Source organism: Brachyistius frenatus, unplaced genomic scaffold, assembly GCF_029030835.1.
Source record: "Brachyistius frenatus isolate BFR_SWC_R1_liver_20210118 unplaced genomic scaffold, ASM2903083v1 Contig_152, whole genome shotgun sequence".
NCBI lineage: Eukaryota > Metazoa > Chordata > Actinopteri > Embiotocidae > Brachyistius > Brachyistius frenatus.
In genome coordinates, this window is record NW_027210751.1 from 534,014 (window position 1) to 552,654 (window position 18,641).

Here is an 18,641-nt window from a genome sequence, read left to right on the forward strand (position 1 = left end):
ATCCCATATTTTAACCAAATGCTTGCATCCTCTTCCCTCCACAATGAACTCATTCATGTATCCTCAACTCCGGTCAAGGTCATGGTCTGTGCTATCTTGATTAAAAAAGAAAAGAAAGAAGAAAGTTTTCTGTCTTCAAATTAGGCCTCGACTGTATGAGCTGTTCAATCAGATGTTTTAAACTCACTTAACCTCTGATTAATCCCTGGTGCTCTTCAGTTGGCCAAGTTTCCCACTAATGAAATTGAGAGCAAAGGCAAAGCCTCAATAACAGATTCAGCACACATCGCTGGGACAAGTTCGACTTGTCAAACATCTGCATAAGCAGCATAAAATGCAGGTTTCCTCGATGTGATGGAACCTTCTTTCCGGAGTCCCGTTTTAGCACCACTGTACGTGAACAGCGCTTTCCGTCTCCAGTTCTAGTTAACAAGTTCCAAAATCACAAGAACAAAGGAAACAGGCATGTATTATGTTTTATTTTAAAAAGGTTTGTGAAGGGCCACAAAGGACAAAACTTAACTCTTCATTATTTCCTTAACTCTATACCGCCAGTTATTCCTTCACATGACCGACAGGCACAATACGCTGAATTAGCATGTCTGTAAAGACTGTGGCAAGGTTCACAGAAGAGATGCGTTAGTGTCCCTCACAAATAAGCGCCAACTTCTCTGACTGAGGCTTGTGTGGTGAGTCTGACTTTCCATCATCATCACAACAGGAACCGTCAGAATATTCAGGCCATCGGTAGCTCATGAAAGGCTGCATACTGTCCAGTCACGTGATGGTAGATCTGTGCAAGCGAGAACAAATGATACAGAAATGTATACGAAAAAGTAAGGTGCCTCCAGTATGTGCTGTGTGTGTATGGAGTTCTTACCTGCCTCTCGATGTCAGCCAACAGGCTGCTGGCTCCCAGACGGAACAGGTGAGGGCAGAGCCAGTCGTTGCCCAGCTCCTCTTTGATCAGAGCGAGCCACACCAGAGACTCCTGAGCTGTCCGGATCCCCCCCGCCGGCTTAAAGCCCACCTGAGAGAACACATTCACAACTCTGTCAACACACCAAGGTATTTAACAGCTTTAAGAGTTTACATGTAATGTAGAATAAGTAATTTTCATTTGAAACCAAGTCCCATTTGCTCTACTTAATTAACACCTTGACACCAGAACCCATCGGTCACATGGAGGAGCAACAGACCCGCCAGGAAATCACAATCTTCCAGGTGCAATAATTGAATGCAAACTCCACCAATCTCTGCAATATTTGTGGGAGCTAGAAATTCTGCAGAATTTCCATAAATCAAACCAGTGCTAAAGGCCACAGTCCAAAGTAAGCCGTAACAAACAAAAGCTCTTGAACCTTTTCCGTCATCAGTGAAACCAACTACAGGCCGGTTGACCGGGACAAACGGACAAATTTTTTTGCATGCCTGTCACACTTAAATGTTTCAGATCATCAAACAAATTTAAATATTAGTCAAAGATAACACAAGTAAACACAAAATGCAGTTTTTAAATGAAGGTTTTTTATTATTAAGGGAGAAAAAAAATCCAAACCCACATGGCCCTGTGTGAAAAAGTGTTTGCCCCCTCCTGTTAAAACATAACTTAACTGTAGTTTATCACACCTGAGTTCAATTTCTCGAGCCACACCCAGGCCTGATTACTGCCACACCTGTTCTCAATCAAGAAATCACTTCAATAGGACCTGCCTGACAAAGTGAAGTAGACCAGAAGATCCTCAAAAGATAGACATCATGCTGAGATCCAAAGAAATTCAGGAACAAATGAGAAAGAAAGTAATTGAGATCTATCAGTCTGGAAAAGGTTATGAAGCCATTTCTAAAGCTTTGGGACTCCAGAGAACCACAGTGAGAACCATTATCCACAAATGGAGAAAACATGGAACAGTGGTGAACCTTCCCAGGAGTGGCCGGCCGACCAAAATTACCCCAAGAGCGCAGCGACGACTCATCCGAGAGGTCACAAAAGACCCTACAACAACATCCAAAGAACTGCAGGCCTCACTTGCCTCAGTTAAGGTCAGTGTTCATGACTCCACCAGAAGAAAGAGACTCGGCAGAAATGGCTGCATGGCAGAGTTCCAAGACCAAAACCATCGCTGAGCAAAAAGAACATTAAGGCTCGTCTCATTTTTGCCAGAAAACATCTTGATGATTCCCAAGACTTTTGGGAAAATACTCTGTCTACTGACGATACCAAAGTTGAACTTTTTGGAAGGTGTGTGTCCCGTTACATCTGGCGTAAAAGTAACACTGCATTTCAGAAAAAGAACCTCATACCAACAGTAAAACATGGTGGTGTGATGGTCTGGGGCTGTTTTGCTGCTTCAGGACCTGGAAGACTTGCTGTGATAAATGGAACCATAAATTCTACCGTCTACCAAAACATCCTGAAGGAGAACGTCCGGCCATCTGTTCGTGACCTCAAGCTGAAGCCAACTTGGGTTCTGCAGCAGGACGATGATCCAAAACACACCAGCAAGTCCACCTCTGAATGGATGAAGAGAAACAAAATGAAGACTTTGGAGTGGCCTCGTCAAAGTCCTGACCTGAATCCTATTGAGATGCTGTGGCATGACCTTAAAAAGGAGGTTGGTGCTGGAAAACCCTCCAATGTGGCTGAATTACAACAACTCTGTAAAGATGAGTCGGCCAACATTCCTCCACAGCTGGAAAAGACTCATTGCAAGTTATCGCAAACGCTTGATTGCAGTTGTTGCTGCTAAGGGTGGTCCAACCAGTTATTAGGTTTAGGGGGAAACACTTTTTCACACAGGGCCATGTGGGTTTGGATTGTTTTTTCTCCCTTAATAATAAAAACCTTCATTTAAAAACTGCATTTTGTGTTTACTTGTGTTATCCTTGAATAATATTTAAATTTGTTTGATGATCAGAAACATTTAAGTGTGACAAACATGCAAAAAAAAGAAATCAGGAAGGGGCAAACACTTTTTCACACCACTGTAGTTTATGTATTCTATACTGCAGCCAGATTGTTTTGTGAAGTCCTCATTAACTAGGAATTATTCATAACACATAAAAACTACTGTACCTTGTGGCCTGTCGACAGGAAGTAGTCACGGATGGCTCTCACCATCACTATGGCAACGGGGTAAGTAGCATTGACAGCCTCCTTTCCTGTAGATGTCTTAATGAAGTCAGAACCTGTTGGTTTTAAACAGGTGATATGTATTCTTCAGCACACCGAGCATGTCATCAAGTCCAGCAGATATTGTCATGTCGCACTCATAATTCATCTGTCACATTCACTATGTTGAAACAGGAGAATTCAACATCGGCTGAGCTGCTACAGTAGAGAAGCAGAGTCAGCGACGGCGCTGGTTCAGACAGAGAACGGACCAGACATTACTTTGACAGCCCAGCCCGGCCAGACAAGAACATATGCTGCTGCTGATGGCTCACAGAGGGCAGCTGCATGTTCATCAATAAAACCCTTCATTTTTCCTTCCCTTCCTTCATGGCCAATTATGTTTTATCAGCTTTCCTGATAAAAATAGAAGATGAAATGACGCTCTTTAATAGATTACCCACAAACTGCAGGCTTCAGGAAAGCAAAAAAAAACCCAAAAAACAGCCCTTCTGCCTCCCTGGTGTATAATGACTGTTCATTACGGAGCAGAACAAGATGAACATTTTCCAGTTCATTAAAGACATGTTCTATGTATTTTTCCAGTCAGGTCTTTTTTTCAGCTGCTCTCCCCTCTTCCTCAAACTGGCATAATCCTTAGGATTCGTTATGGGGAGTCTTAATTACCAGATAATGGATAACGGTTATTAAATGCGGGTGGCGGTAATGAAGCTCTATTCATTTGCGTGGGCAGGGGGATACTGGTGGGGGAAAGCAAAGTAAAATAGCCTGCATCAGAGATTAATAGGTGAAATTATCATTCAATTTCAGAAATCTCATTCGCAATTCATAGGAACAAGGGGAGATTAAGGAGCGAGTGTGGCGACAAAAGCAATGCATTTTAATAATGATCTCTATCAGAGCCCCTTACAATTTGGTTCTGTAATCGGCTTATGTGATGGCTAGTTAAGCAGACTGCGTGTGTGCGTGTGCGCGTGCGCGTGCGTGCGTGCGTGTGTGTGTGTGTGTGCGTGTGTGTGTGTGTGTGTGTGTGCGTGTGTGTGTGTGTGTGTGTGTGTGTGTGTGTGCGTGTGCGTGCGTGTGTGTGCAACAGAAGGAGAGCTCCACTCATCAGGTCCACCTTTGTGAGAGGCAGAAGAAAAAGCTGAGCAGCAGTGCCCCAAAATGGCCAACAACAAGAACTGCACGAAGCCTTTTACTGAAATAGACCTAAGATCATTTTAAACTCTTTAGTGCCACATGAAAGTCAGAACGTCATTACAGAAGAAAAAAAAAAGAGCTTGCAGTTGACAGCAGAAACACACTAGGCCTCTGTGTGGCAGTAAAAACAAGTAAATGAATGAAATAGTGAGCTGTGCTTCTTCACAGGTTCATCTCTTACATTTCAGTTCTCCACAGAGATCCATCAGCCTGCACGCAAACTGATATTCATCTTTAGCCTCTGACAGGAATCTGAAGATTAAAACCTCCACCAGTGACTGTAACACTGTAACACTCCGTCTGCAACGGGGGTGCAGCACAAGCAGCACGTAGCAGTAGTTTAAATGACCTGTCTGTGAACACACAGGGAGCATTTAGGCGTAGAGTGGATATTTAACTTTTGGCAGCATTAACACCACATCACACAATCACACAGAAGAAAACAGACTTGAATCATAAAGAGACACTTTGGGTGAACCGGTGGAGGCAGACGGCCGCCCTCCTCTGAGCCCGGTTCCGTCCGAGGTTTCTTCCTGTTAAAGTGGACTTTTTTCCTCCTAGAATGTCCAATCACCACCGTTTTAACACATTCAGTGATTGATTATTTAAATGAGAATCTTCCAGATTATTTCTTAAACACTCGTATCTTCAAGATACCATAAAACACTTCTTTGTTCACATAATTACTAGAAACATACTAGACTCATGTGGCATTTACAGCAACATGTTTTAGGGAGATGTGTCCATCTATGACCGAAACCTAGATATGACAGTAAACTTCTGACAGAATGAGAATAAAGAAGCTGAAATGTTGAGCAAATGTTCATTTAAAATAATGGCACCTGTTCCGTTAAATTAATGTTTAACGAGATATAAACGGTGATGATCGCAGACATCAAACATGTCAGAGCGCGTTGAGTGGTGAGACTGACCAGCCATCATAGCGACCATGCTGGCCTTGTAGACGTTGGTGAACGTGCCGAGCTCTCCGATGGCCAGGATGGTCTTCATGTGGGTGTCGCCGCAGGCCTCCCGAAACTGACGGATCTCGTCGTACATGGCTGCGGAGGGAGAGACAGAAAACACTCACGAAACATACTTCGTCCATGATCCCTGCAGGAACACGAGCTTTTAATCCCTTCAACGGCTGATAGCAACTAAACAACACGGGAACCAACGTGTTGGAACTTTTTAAACGTAAACTGAAAACCTACCTCTTCAGCCTTGCTTTTAATTAAAATGTTTTTTAAACATATATTTATTTTCTTATATTTACTTTTAAAGTTTATTTTTATCTATTTTCTTTTCTTTCTTTATTTCCTTCACTTTCATCATCCTTTTATTGCTCATACCTGTTCTTTCTTGTTTTATCCTCGTCGCTGTTTAATTTATTGTCCTCTTTTTTATTCTTTTTTTTAGTTTCTAGTTCTTATCTCACTCTATTTTACCATTCTTATTATCATTTTAGCTTTTAATCTATCTTCGACATTTCTATTATCTCAATTGTCTTGCGTGCGTTGGTCTCAGTTTTTTTTAATTGTCTTTTTTTTTCTCTTTAAATTTTTTTAAATGTTTTTTTTTTTTTTAATTAATTTTATTTTGCTGGTCTACAACCGTTTGTCTTATTATTGGCCTGTCAATCATCTGTCAGCCACTTTGAACTTCACCAAAATGTACGAACAGAGCTATATATATAAAGTTTGATTGATTAATTGTAGACCCACAAATGGAAACAAATATAAATGAAAGTAATAAAAGAAAACTGTTGTTGTGTTAAGTTGCAGCCGGTTGTGTTATTTACACCTCGTCACCTTCGGCCCCATAAGAGCCCTGTGCTGCCACCAGGCCCACAGTGATCTTGCTGGATGGACGCCGTCCACGTTGCTGTTGCCAAGCAGCGTTCTTCTCAAGTCTGAACCACTTGAACATAATTTTCCATGTCATAACCTCAAACTCAGGAGTTCCACTTCAAGGCAGCAGGACATATAATCTGAAGTACAGTGCTATCTTGTGCTGATGGAAAGTATTGTTTTAAAAAGCATACATTTTAAGATTGAAAAAATATACATATTTTGTTGATTGTGGATTAAAACCACGCGAGGATGGAATGTGATTTTTTTTTTTTTTTAATCTATTGTAGGTGCTATTAAGCTTCTGGTTTTTGAGGCACTAACTGTTTTCTGCTTACAGATGCCGATCCCGCCACGGCAGCAGGAGAACATGGAGAGTCTGAAATATTTGCTTGATCCTCCTTAAAAGAAAATCCCTCCCCAGGTGTGTCTAGGTTTGAACTCGCATCGGACACACTGAACCACTATGATCCTCTGCAGCCTGTCTTTGAACTTTCCTTTGCGATATCATTTTGTACATCAGCAAACTAAACCTCTTTGAGTCGTCTCCTTTGGTCTTGTTGTTGTCTGTATGAACAGAATTAACATAAATATTGTCAAAGTTTCTGGACTTCATATTTTGACTCTTCTGACATACATGATGACGTAATAACTCCAAGGCTCACATAGATAAGTATGTTGTGTGTTATGTGCTCAACGCCAAACTGTAAAAATATAGTGCTACCATGCCATTTTCATGCAAAAGGGTTTTCATGGTGCCGAGTCATGCTTCCATTCCACTAAACCTCACCTCCTAACTCACTGACTGAGCTAAAGGAATATCTAAACATAAGAGATGTTGGTTGAAAGAGATGGAAATGGGGAATTAGCGAGAAAGTGGTTCAAAGAAGGCGAGAGCTTCGAGTGCTTGTGCAGAATCAGTGTACGTTTAAATGTACAACGGGTAATTAGCTGCGGTAATGAGGGACGTAACAGATGAACCGGGTCGGGAATGAGACGGCGCCGCCAAACCGCTGCCACTAACACTGGAAGGCTGCTAACTGAAACCAGACAAGGCGCCTCCTACAACACAGACCTGTTGGTGTTGTAGAGAACTAAAGGAGCGTTCTCACAGATACCAGTCCATTTCATTTACATTTTTATTCCATGTTTTGCAGCTTTGCATTTTATTTGGATCATTCTCCTTCAATAAAAGTGTATTTGATATCTCGCATGTGGCTTTGACTTCCAAGTGAACATTTTACGGATATAGAATGGTTTTTTTGTTCATATCGCTCGGCGCTAATTTCCAGATTAGTTTAACAACTTCAGCGACCAGTGTCAGCAGTTCAGTGCATCGGCATTAAAGTCCAGTGTTTTTTCACACATTAATGTAAAGCAAGATTTTCCGGTCACACGGGGAAGCCAGCTGAGCTAGCGAGCAGCTGCTTGAGCTCGTTTGAACTCTCTTGTGTAGAGATGAAACTAACGATTTGTTATCTTTTATTGTGGATTAATCTGCTGATTTCTTTTCTCCGTGAATTGATTGATGGATGTTTGATTGATTGGTTTGTTAAAAATCCAAACATCATCTCAATTGCTATCACAAGAGCTCTAAATGATTATCAAGACGATTGCTGGTTAAACTGATCCTGCTGGCACCTCAATCTCATTCTCACACACACGTCAGCCCGTTGCTGGGACCTGGGATGTGTGATTATTTTTTTTAAATAACATGTTTTTTTCATTAGGGATTAAAGTTATTACCGGGACACACGCTTTGATCTGGATTCTCAGAAGATGGAAGCAGACACTTTGCGTCCAGATTTGTTGTTGATCCATCCTTGAAGAAAACCCCGTTCATGTTTGAGGTAAACAAAGTTCCCCCATGTTGATTTTAGCCACTTTTTGTGGAGAAGAAGGTGATGTTAGAAGTTTGGCTTTCTCTGCTGCTTTGTGTGACACCCGTTCCCGAGTCTGTCGGGCAGTGGAGGAGGAAACAGGCAGGCAGAAAATCTCCATTCGTTGCAGTTTTTTGTCCAACAGCAGTAACAAGCAATTGTACATCATATAATAACCAGTGACACCAGTAAACCGCTGCAACGCTAATCGATGCGTACAGTCTCTAGTGTGTGTCTGCACATTAGAGACTGTAGATTGTTTTTGCCATATTTTATACAGTCAAGCTTAAATACACACCATTTTTAAAAAGTGAAGCTTTGAACTTTTAGCAGGGTAAAAGACTTTAACATCTCTTCCCGCAAAGTTAAAACATGGATTTGAAATAAGCAGACTTGTCAGCAATTATTATAAATTTCACATGTCTTTACAAATTTTGAACGTATGAATTATTCCGATGTTCTTCCTGTTAAGTGTGTCTTGTTGTGTGTCTATGTACGAGTGTTGGTGGGCTGTTAGTTAATGTGTAGTAGAAGGTTGTATTGTTTTCTCTTTAACTTACCAGGGACTGCAGGTGCAAAATGAGCTAGTAGCTAAATCTGGTACAGAGCATCTCCTCTCTTTTTGAAATGTAATATATTCTTTATATAATATTCTCTTTATAATATATTCTCCACTGTAAATAAACTTAAACTTAAGGTGTCAGGGTAACAGCAACCTGTCCAAAAAATGACTTTCTCCCGGTGAGGCCCCAGCCTACCTTCCCACTGTCCTGTGAGGGCCAGTGTCCTGTTGATGACGATGTCTATCTCGGTGGCACCGTCAGTCACCGCCATGCGGACTTCCTGCAGGCGGGTCTGCAGCGGCGTCTGGCCTGCTGGGAAACCAGTGGCCACTGGGAAAGCAAAGAAAACACACCATCAGTGACACTCAGGGACGTTGCCTACTCTACACACACCGTCACACACTTCAGCTTGGCGTTCGTTTCCCTGGCGTAAAGGGTTCCTACAGATGGGATTCGGTTTGAAGGGATTTACCTGAGGCAACAGGAAGGCGGGAGTTGGCAGCTTTTAGTGATTTGACGGCATCGGCCACACGAGATGGATACACACACACCGCTGCTGTAGTTATTCCTGACACACAACACAACACGGGAAGCAGAGCTGTGAGGAAACGTGGTGATAACCCGGTCTGTGTCTCCCTCTGCAGGTTGAATATATACTTTCATCAGGTTCCATATTTGCTGAAAGTGAAAGTCTACTGTTCTCATCAAATAATAAGCAAAATTATTTAATTTTTTTCTTTGGATTTTTAATAGAGCATCACAGTGGCCATAACAGTTCACAGTATGCTGATAATAGTGTGTGAACCCTGATCCTTTTGTGATGTTTGTGAAAGCAGCAGGAGAAACCTTTGTCATGCATGTCCATCTTTTTGAGCTGGTCGTATCGGATCGGCTGGATGGCTTTCATACACAGCCGATGGACGTTAGACGGTGTGTCGTCTCCGGCCAGAGTCGTCAGGTCGATACACGTCAGAGCCTTCAGCAGCCACGCGGTCTGCAGGACGAACAACAAGGGAGAAGATGGTCTCACTTTGGATCCATCTTCTGAGATAAACATGATTGTTTTGCAAAGCAGCAAACAGCATGGAGATTAGTGGGACATCAACTTCTGAGACACTTCCTGTAGGTCTCACCAATTCAGTGACACGTGCGAAATTACAAAATCGTCAGTCATCAGAGATTTGGTCATTTTGTTAAAACTGTTGGTTTGTGACCACTTTTTTATTATTTGATATTTGGTTGAGGGTTAGCAGTCAACAGAATGGAAAAAATATACAGACACAGACATGTAGGTACAGACATCCATACATTACATTATAACCAACGACAGGTGAAGCTCATGGTATAAAGCCTGGGACACACTGCCTGCATGGCGTGGGTTTAGTTTAGTGTGTGTGTGTGTGTGTGTGTGTGTGTGTGTGTGTGTGTGTGTGTGTGTGTGTGTGTGTGTGTGTGTGTGTGTGTGTGTGTGTGTGTGTGTGTGTGTGTGTACACAGTGTTTACTACACACTGCTACTGTCAGCTCCATCTTTCTAATCTTTCTACAGTGAGCTTTCCCTTTAATAAGGTGTTCAGGGATCAATGTCTGAGGTCCAATAACTGAGGACTTGTAACCAAAAAGCACACATGATTTTTATTTACCCACATTTAGAGCAAGACACAGAGGGAGAGAGAGGGAGAGAGAGAGAGAGAGAGAGAGAGAGAGGAGGAGGGAGTGAGAGAGGGAGAGAGAGAAAGAAAGATGGAGAGAGAAAGAGGGAGAGAGAGAGAGAGAGAGAGAGAGAGAGAGAGAGGAGGAGGGAGTGAGAGAGGGAGAGAGAGAGAAAGAAAGATGGAGAGAGAAAGAGGGAGAGAGAGAGAGAGAGAGAGAGAGGAGGGAGTGAGAGAGGGAGAGAGAGAGAAAGAAAGATGGAGAGAGAAAGAGGGAGAGAGAGAGAGAGAGAGAGAGAGAGAGAGAGAGGAGGAGGGAGTGAGAGAGGGAGAGAGAGAGAAAGAAAGATGGAGAGAAAGAGGGAGAGAGAGAAAGAGGGAGAGAGAGAGAGAGAGAGAGAGAGAGGGGAGGAGGGAGTGAGAGAGAGAGAGAGAGAGAGAGAGAGGAGCATGCTGTAATAATACCACCCTTCATCTGTTAAATCAGAATTAACAGAATCGGAGCACATGATCATATTTTCTGGTATAAATCTGATCTCAGATCTTTTCCGTCTGTTTTTGCTGCGAACCAAAAACGTCACGTCACGCATGAAAACAGGCAAGAGACTTATTCTGTGGAAGATCAGCCGCAGAAGTGAGACGTTACACGTGCTGCTCATGCAGATCAAGATGATCCGCAATCACCACCCATACAATGTATATTATATAATAATATATCATAATCTGTGTTAAGTTAAAGTAGGTCATCGTGTCCACTGCATGATCCACATAAAGAGAGCTCACCTGCCACTGCTTCTTGGGAATCTTCTTCCCTTGAATGAGCTCGGCCCTCTTCAGCACAGCCTGTGTGTTCACTCTCACTTTGGATATCCACTCCAGGTCTGATGTCCCAAAAAAATAAATACACACAAAGTATATAAATATTTTTGGCCTTGATCCGTTTCAGTATTTGCATTAGTTTCTTTCACCAGGCCGTAACATTTAAACTTTCCACTAACAGTCAGCAGTTTCTTTGAAAGAGCTGTCGGACATATTGAGAAAAGTGGTCAGATAAGAACATTCGGCTCCTTTTACTTTGTTTTATCCAACAAAGTATCCTACAATCATATGCTGGAGATAATAGAAATTGCATTCTTTTCACCTTTAAAACTTGACCGATGCTAGTTTCCTCATGTAACTCTTGGAGTCTAACCCAAACAGGCGTGTTAATTAAAAGATGACAAATCTAATTCCTTTTAGTAAGTTCAAGCAAAATGTTCACGAACAAAATGAAAAAAATCTTGCACGGGGGTTTGGAAAATGTTTAACCGCCGTCATCTGATGTAGAGCCTCGATGGACCGGTCATGTTTAACACCCAGCATCTCTTCCACTCTGGGAACTGGACTCAACCAGCCCGACCATGTGAAGAAGTAAAATGGTGCCGAGGACACTGTGTAGGGGATTTTTCTTTGTCTGCCCACCTATATATATGCGTTTTTTGATATATACTTACCAACATCTCCATAATAGGAGTATTGATTTTGTGTAGTTCACAGTATAAAGTGCTGGATTGTGTGTGTCGGTGTGATGTCGGAACTTTTTGTGTCACTACACAGGAAAACAGCAGCTGATGAGCAGAAGCGTGCATTTGAAATTATAGGGAATATAGTTCATGAAAGATATGTGTTGTAATGCATAGGATTTATGACAAACGTGTGTTGGCAGGACTCATGATGGCCATGTGACTTCCTGGGGAACTCATCGATAGAAACAATGAGATCCCAATGGTTCATGAAGACAATTTCACTTCAGCTGCTCTCATGAGACACTCGATGTTCAATAAACCATCAGACTCGGAAGGCTCTGTGTGATTATGACGTGGTGTGAAGGGACCAGGCTATCGGTCTACCCCCCCCCCCACACACACACACACACACACACACACACACACACACACACACACACGCTCCTGTCATCGGTCACGTCTTCCTCTGCGCATGTCAGCTGGTTTGATTACATTCAAACTAATAGTGAACTACAGAGTTAACTGGTCAGCTGACGCTCATTATGTCGTGAAGGAGTCATATGCTGCAGTAAAAATGAAGTTAGACAATAAAATAGTTTGGAACAAAATGTAGAAGCGTTTTAATAACTGCTGATTTATTACAGCATGCCTACGTCACGTATGTTCGGAGTTATTGAGTAACCTGTGGATGTTCCTCCGGTCAGTCACCTCCATAATGTTACTTATTAAAACAAGTTCAGGCTTGACTAGCTATCCGTCCTGACTGCTGGACTTGTAATATGAAACGGTGAAAGGTAAAAGTATGTGCAAGTCAAGAATTATTAAATGAAGGTCGTCTATCATATTCGTAAAATGAAAAGTTGTGATTGAGTGAAAGCGGTACAAAGATCACCACACGTGTTTAAACTGAACCTGCCGTCACAGTTACAGTTTATTCCGGTTCAGTCTCGACATGGTTTCACTTACCGAGCATCGTCCCTGGATTTCTAGCAGTCATGTTTATGATTAGGAAGTTTTCCTGAAATGAACAGCAACTCTGTCCTCGAGCCTCACTGATCTGTAGTTATGATTCCCTGAACACAACAGCATCTCCGAGGATGAGGAAGAGGATCCGCCAGTCTGCTTCTTCTTCGCCTTCTTTAAGGATTGACAGCAGAGCCGTTGCTTTACTGCCCTCTGCTGGATTTAGCCTCCTTCAACGTCTATTTTCTTTGAAGGCGTATATTTATTCAAATTCCTCTCAAAAATCATATTTATTTCTGCCTTCCACTTCTGTCATTCTGGCCAACTCATTTCTATTTTTTTACAGATCCTCTTCCCCTCATTTCTCTCCTGTGAAACTATCTTTTGTTTGTTTTTTAACAAACAGAAAAGAGGTTTCATTAATCTGAACCAGTGATTTTGGGAGTTTAAATTCTCCCAGTTATGGTGTTGTTGTTTTTTTTAATCTAAATTTGTTCCAGAGTGGTCTGGTTGGGAAAAAGAAGCAACGAAATTGCATTTTGAGTGAGCATTCTAACAAATAAAATAACAGCTTCACAAACCAAGGAACATTTTAAACACCATTTATGTTTTTGTTAATGATAATTATTCTGTTACGTTTTTTGAGCAATGGTGTATTGCAGTTTGACTGATGAAGAACAAGAGTAAGACTGACTGTGTTTCAATCTTTATTTTGTGCGTCTATTGAAAAAATAAAGGTTTCACAACCTTAGCACTGTTACACAAAAAACAATGCTGTGCTTTAACTAAAAAATATCCTCTCAAAACACTCAATAGTGCAAAAAGCAAATACTATTCAATATTAAAATAAGCCTGTCCCAGGCCATAACACCATTTAAACTTTTTTAAAGGATGGTGACAGATGAAAAATGCTATTATTCATCAGTAAGTAAAAAAAAAAACAATTCCATATACATTCGACTTAGCGATATCGCTAGAAAAAAAACTACATCTGTGCAAAGTACACTAAATAGATAATCAAGTATATTGATATCTATCAATCAAAAACAAGCAAACATATTCATGAATACAAAAGACAAAATCCAAACGTGAATGTTCCAAAACCTGGAAGTCACTTTAAAGTTGAGACTCCAAATGTAGCTCGGAAGCTTTAATGATGTGATTTAACTCTAAGTGTTGAGCTTCTGTTGTCCTGATGACGATAATACTGTGTATGTAAATAGATCACAATGAAAGAATACCAGATAAAACATAGCTTTTTATGTTGCAGGCTTTCTCCAGGATATCGAGCTCAACTGGAAAAGACATCCAAAAACAGCAGAGCCGAGAGGGCACACAACCTTTAAGTGAGTATTCTTGTCATATAGCGCTATGTTTGGGTTACAGAGGGCTCTGCTGGTGTTACACCGCCATGTTGGACAACATGTGTTGTTTGTGTTTGCAATAACTGCTGGTACGTCAGTACAAGCAGCTTCCTGATGAATATCCATCATCTTCCCTGTCATTTTCTCTCTACAAACACTATCATCTGTTTGCTCATCCTTTTTGGGAGTGGGTGATAGAGGAGAGACTTGAAAGAGGGAACCGTAGGGATTTGGATGCACCATGCATCATGCATCCTATTACATGTAGGCTGTGCTGGCATGGCTCCACTAACAGGAAAACTCAGCTTTCTCCGTCAGTATAGCACGCACTGAGGAATTTACTGCTTTAGCTGACAATGTTCACCATCAACACTGAGCGGTCATGCACATAAAACCTGGCAAATGTTTCCCTTCAGCACTTTTCTGGATTGTCATAAATGACAGAAAAGATGGTCAAAATGAAAAAAAGAAGGAAAAAAAAAGTTTTTTTTAATATTTTTTTATGTTGTTGCATATGACACGTCATACCTGACATTTCCTTCTTTGTAGATGGCTTACCTGATTGTTCCTCACAACAAGACAACAGCTCGCATAACATTGGTTGAATGTACAGTACATTGTGAAATATCTGAACACACACTGCCCTCCTGTGCATTTGTTTGTGCGTGCTGAGCCACAGTGTTCATGAGTTTGTTGTGCTAAGTCAGAGGTAGTTTGAAATCAGGAAAAGATACTGCAAGATGAGAGCGCAGCGTACCATCAGGTTTCCTTAAACACAACGCTCCCAGATTTACAGTGAGATTAGCCACCTATAATGTCACATTGCTACTAAATCCAGGTATCACGTGTTTTATGAGGTAACGTGTGTTTTATTCTTACGATTTTTATTCTTTTTTCAAGGTAGACCAAGTCTCTAGATTTGTTTACAGCGTGACATTAATGATGAAATCAAGGTTTTAAAGCTATGTTGCACAAAAAATATACAGTATTCTGATGCAACGTCAAAGCTTTTGGTTGTGGAAGAGCAACAGGATGTGCAGATGTTGTATCATTTTCAAGACCATGTTAGTCCACTAACAGCAAGGAGAGCAAAAAATTGAGCTTATATTCTTCCCTGATGGTCTGTCAAGCAAAACTGAAAACTATCCTGGCACAAGTCATGACCAGTATATCAATATAAAAGTTTTAGTACCTGAGGCACTGCTGGACAGGACTACTTTTTTGTTCAATTTTGTTGATGGTTTGACAATAAGCTATGTAAAAGAATTGTTTGCAATCTAGATTGCCTTTTTAAAACTCTCACCAACCTTGGAGATATATAAAAAAAAATTGATTTCAGTATTTCTGTTTTTTTTGCTTCTGTGATGAAGGATGTGAGTGAGAATATGAGTTATTTGGAGGTAGGCTGATGGCTGATGTGTTTTCTAGTCAAATAAAGTCAGGATGTGCTCACTTAATTATAATCAGCAATTTGTCCTTCCCAAACTGATCGAGGTTAACAATATAACAAGAGATGCATTATGACACAGGCAATGTGAAAGATCTCTGCAGCTCCCTGTCTTTCATGGAACACCAGTTCGGATGGGAGGTGGGAGAGTCAGGAGCTGGCTCAGTTTATTAAGAAGCAAAACGCTCTCCTTAGTTGCCAGTTTTTGTCAAATCTGTCAGAAATGATGGGGTGTATGAAGAAGAGTGAACTTGTGTCTGCCTGTAGAAAGAGCCTGCAGTGGCACAAGGAGTGCATCTGATTCGCACCTCAGTACGAAGGCGATCAGAATGATGCGGCTACTGGAAATTTTCTAACTCATTTAACGGTGATGATTTTCTGAGGATCCTGAATGACAAATCCAAACAATTACAATGTGACCACTCTTTTAGTTTTGTGTCTCTCTGTTTGTTTTTAGTTGATTCTCATTGAGGAGAGTAAGTTTGGTGGACAGAACGGATGACACGTCTGCCTGAGGTCTGTTTTTTTTTCGCTAAACTCCATTTTATCTGTTCATTCAACAAGCTGGCAGCAGAACAGTTCGGAAAAGCTTCATTTTGATGTCTCTTGGGTTGCTGCAGTCTAAACAGCTTTGCTGAATATGTATCAGAGGAATCTGACAATGCAGACGGGTACGGATTGATTTCTGAATCAATGATTGTTGAATAAGAGATCATTGTGGATGTACCCATGAACTGGAAACTGACATGGACATTTTCTTAATCAAACCAGATAAAATAACATAAGGAAAAAGGTCAAAAATAAGTGGTCAAGAAGTCTTTTCCCTTTGTAAGACCTGCCATGTGAGCGAGGTAGAAGTTTCACGGTGTGGAAGCTTAGTCCTCCTCTTGGGACTCTCCAGCCTCTTCGTCCTGTTTTTCCTGTGAATAAAAACATAATGTAATTTAAACTCGTTTAGATATGGTATAGAATCCTACTTCACACCTGACTGGCTCCCAGTCTCACCTAAAAATGTCACAACCAGACATCCTCATTCTTCATTTACAGGGTTGGCCAACCAGAGTCATTAGCACTGTGTGCTACAGTGTATCCGGAAAGTATTCACAGCGCTTCACTTTTTACACATTTTGTTATGTTATAGCCTTATTCTAAAATGGATTGAATTCATTTTTTTCCTCAAAATTCTACACACAATACCCCATAATGATAACGTGAAAAAAGTTTGTTTAAAAGTTTTTCAAATCTATTAAAAATAAAAATTGAAAAAAATCACGTACATAAGTATTCACAGCCTTTGCCATGACACTCAAAATTGAGCTCAGGTGCTTCCTGTTTCCACTGATCATCCTTCAGATGTTTCTACAACTTGATTGGAGTCCACCTGGTAAATTCAGTTGATTGGACATGATTTGGAAAGACACACATCGTCTCTATAAGGTCCCACAGTTGACATGTCAGAGCACAAACCAAGCCATGGAGTCCAAGGACTTGTCTGTAGACCTCCGAGACAGGATTGCATCGAGGCACAGATCTGGGGAAGGGTACAGAACATTTTCTGCAGCATTGAAGGTCCCAATGAGCACAGTGGCCTCTATCATCTGTAAATGGAAGAAGTTTGGAACCACCAGGACTCTTCCTAGAGTCGGCCGCCCGGCCAAACTGAGCGATCGGGGGAGAAGGGCCTCAGTCAGGGAGGTGACCAAGAACCCGATGGTCACTCTGACAGAGCTCCAACGTTGCTCTGTGAAGAGAGGAGAACCTTCCAGAAGGACAACCATCTCTGCAGCACTCCACCCAGCAGGCCTGTATGGTAGACTGACCAGACAGAAGACACTCCTCAGTAAAAGGCTCATGACAGCCCACCTGGAGTTTACCAAAAGGCACCTGAAGGACTGTCAGACCATGAGAAACTAAATTATCTGGTCTGATGAAACAAAGATTGAACTCTTTGGCCTGAATGCCAAGCGTCATGTCTGGAGGAAACCAGGCACCGCTCATCACCTGGCCAACACCATCTCTACGGTGAAGCATGGTGGTGGCAGCATCATGCTGTGGGGATGTTTTTCAGCGGCAGGAACTGGGAGACTAGTCGGGATGGAGGGAAAGATGAATGCAGCAATGTACAGAGACATCCTTGATGAAAACCTGCTCCCGAGCGCTCTGGACCTCAGACTGGGGCGAAGGTTCATCTTCCAACAGGACAACAACCCGAAGCACACAGCCAAGATAATAAAGGAGTGTCTTCGGGACAACTCTGTGAATGTCTTTGAGAGGCCCAGGCAGAGCCCAGACTTGAACCCGATTGAACATCTCTGGAGATATCTGAAAATGGCTGTGCACCGACGCTCCCCATCCAACCTGATGGAGCTTCAGAGGTTCTGCAAAGAAGAACGGGAGAAACTGCCCAAAACTAGGTGTGCCAAGCTTGTGGCATCATACTCAAAAAGACTTGAGGCTGTAATTGCTGCCAAAGGTGCTTCAACAAAGTATTGAGCAAAGGCTGTGAATACTTATGCATGCGTTGTATTTTCATTCTTTATTTTTGATAGATTTGCAAAAAATTTAAACAAACTTTTTTCACTTTGTCATTATGGGATATTGTGTGTAGAATTTTGAAGAAAAAAATGAATTTAATCCATTTTGGAATAAGGCTGTAACATAACAAAATGTGGAAAAAGTGAAGCGCTGTGAATACTTTCCAGATGCACTGTACATTACCATATATGAGTAGGTGGCTAATCCCTGACAGGAAAGAGTCATGTGCATAATTGGAACTCTGTCCTCTTTGAACCAAACCATTATACAAAATACAGTCTTACTTAACAAACTAATGTTCTTTCTTCAGACCAATGTGGTGGTACACGACTTTTCTATGTGGACTTATTCCTTTTGAGGAAAATGTTTTTTTTCCCTTCAAGTTCTGGTCCTAGTTTCATAGTTTATATTGGTCAAAACTGGTTGCAGCTGTGGCTGAGGTGGTAGATGTAAATGCAGTTAATCTTTTACCATTTTAATTTAGCTAGTAGGGCAAAAGAAATCAAGATATTGTTAAGATCTTACCTGAGTAGTTTCTTTCTGAGCGACTT

The 18,641-nt window shown here is 41.5% G+C and overlaps 1 protein-coding gene across 1 annotated transcript; it reads right to left on the minus strand.

Moving 5' to 3' along the window:
- Nucleotides 1–459: 459 nt before the first annotated feature.
- Nucleotides 460–12,908, minus strand: dera (deoxyribose-phosphate aldolase (putative)). Its single transcript, XM_069716146.1, has 9 exons — nucleotides 12,748–12,908; nucleotides 11,060–11,157; nucleotides 9,473–9,620; nucleotides 9,099–9,194; nucleotides 8,822–8,956; nucleotides 5,266–5,394; nucleotides 3,077–3,189; nucleotides 881–1,030; nucleotides 460–793 (listed from the first exon to the last, which is right to left on the minus strand). The coding sequence occupies exons 1-9, from the start codon at nucleotides 12,776–12,778 to the stop codon at nucleotides 737–739; spliced, it is 957 nt and encodes a 318-aa protein (XP_069572247.1). The 5' UTR covers nucleotides 12,779–12,908; the 3' UTR covers nucleotides 460–736.
- Between the last annotated feature and the right edge of the window lie 5,733 nt (nucleotides 12,909–18,641).

Bases quoted from the DNA above. Each gene is read 5' to 3' on its own strand.
- dera (XM_069716146.1), bottom strand. From the start codon at position 12,778: ATGACTGCTAGAAATCCAGGGACGATGCTCG. The intron at 11,158-12,747 runs GTAAGTGAAACC...TTGGGACATCAG, and splicing joins AAATCCAGGGACGATGCTCG to ACCTGGAGTGGATATCCAAA. The intron at 5,395-8,821 runs GTAGGCTGGGGC...CTCCCTCCGCAG, and splicing joins CCTCACAGGACAGTGGGAAG to CCATGTACGACGAGATCCGT.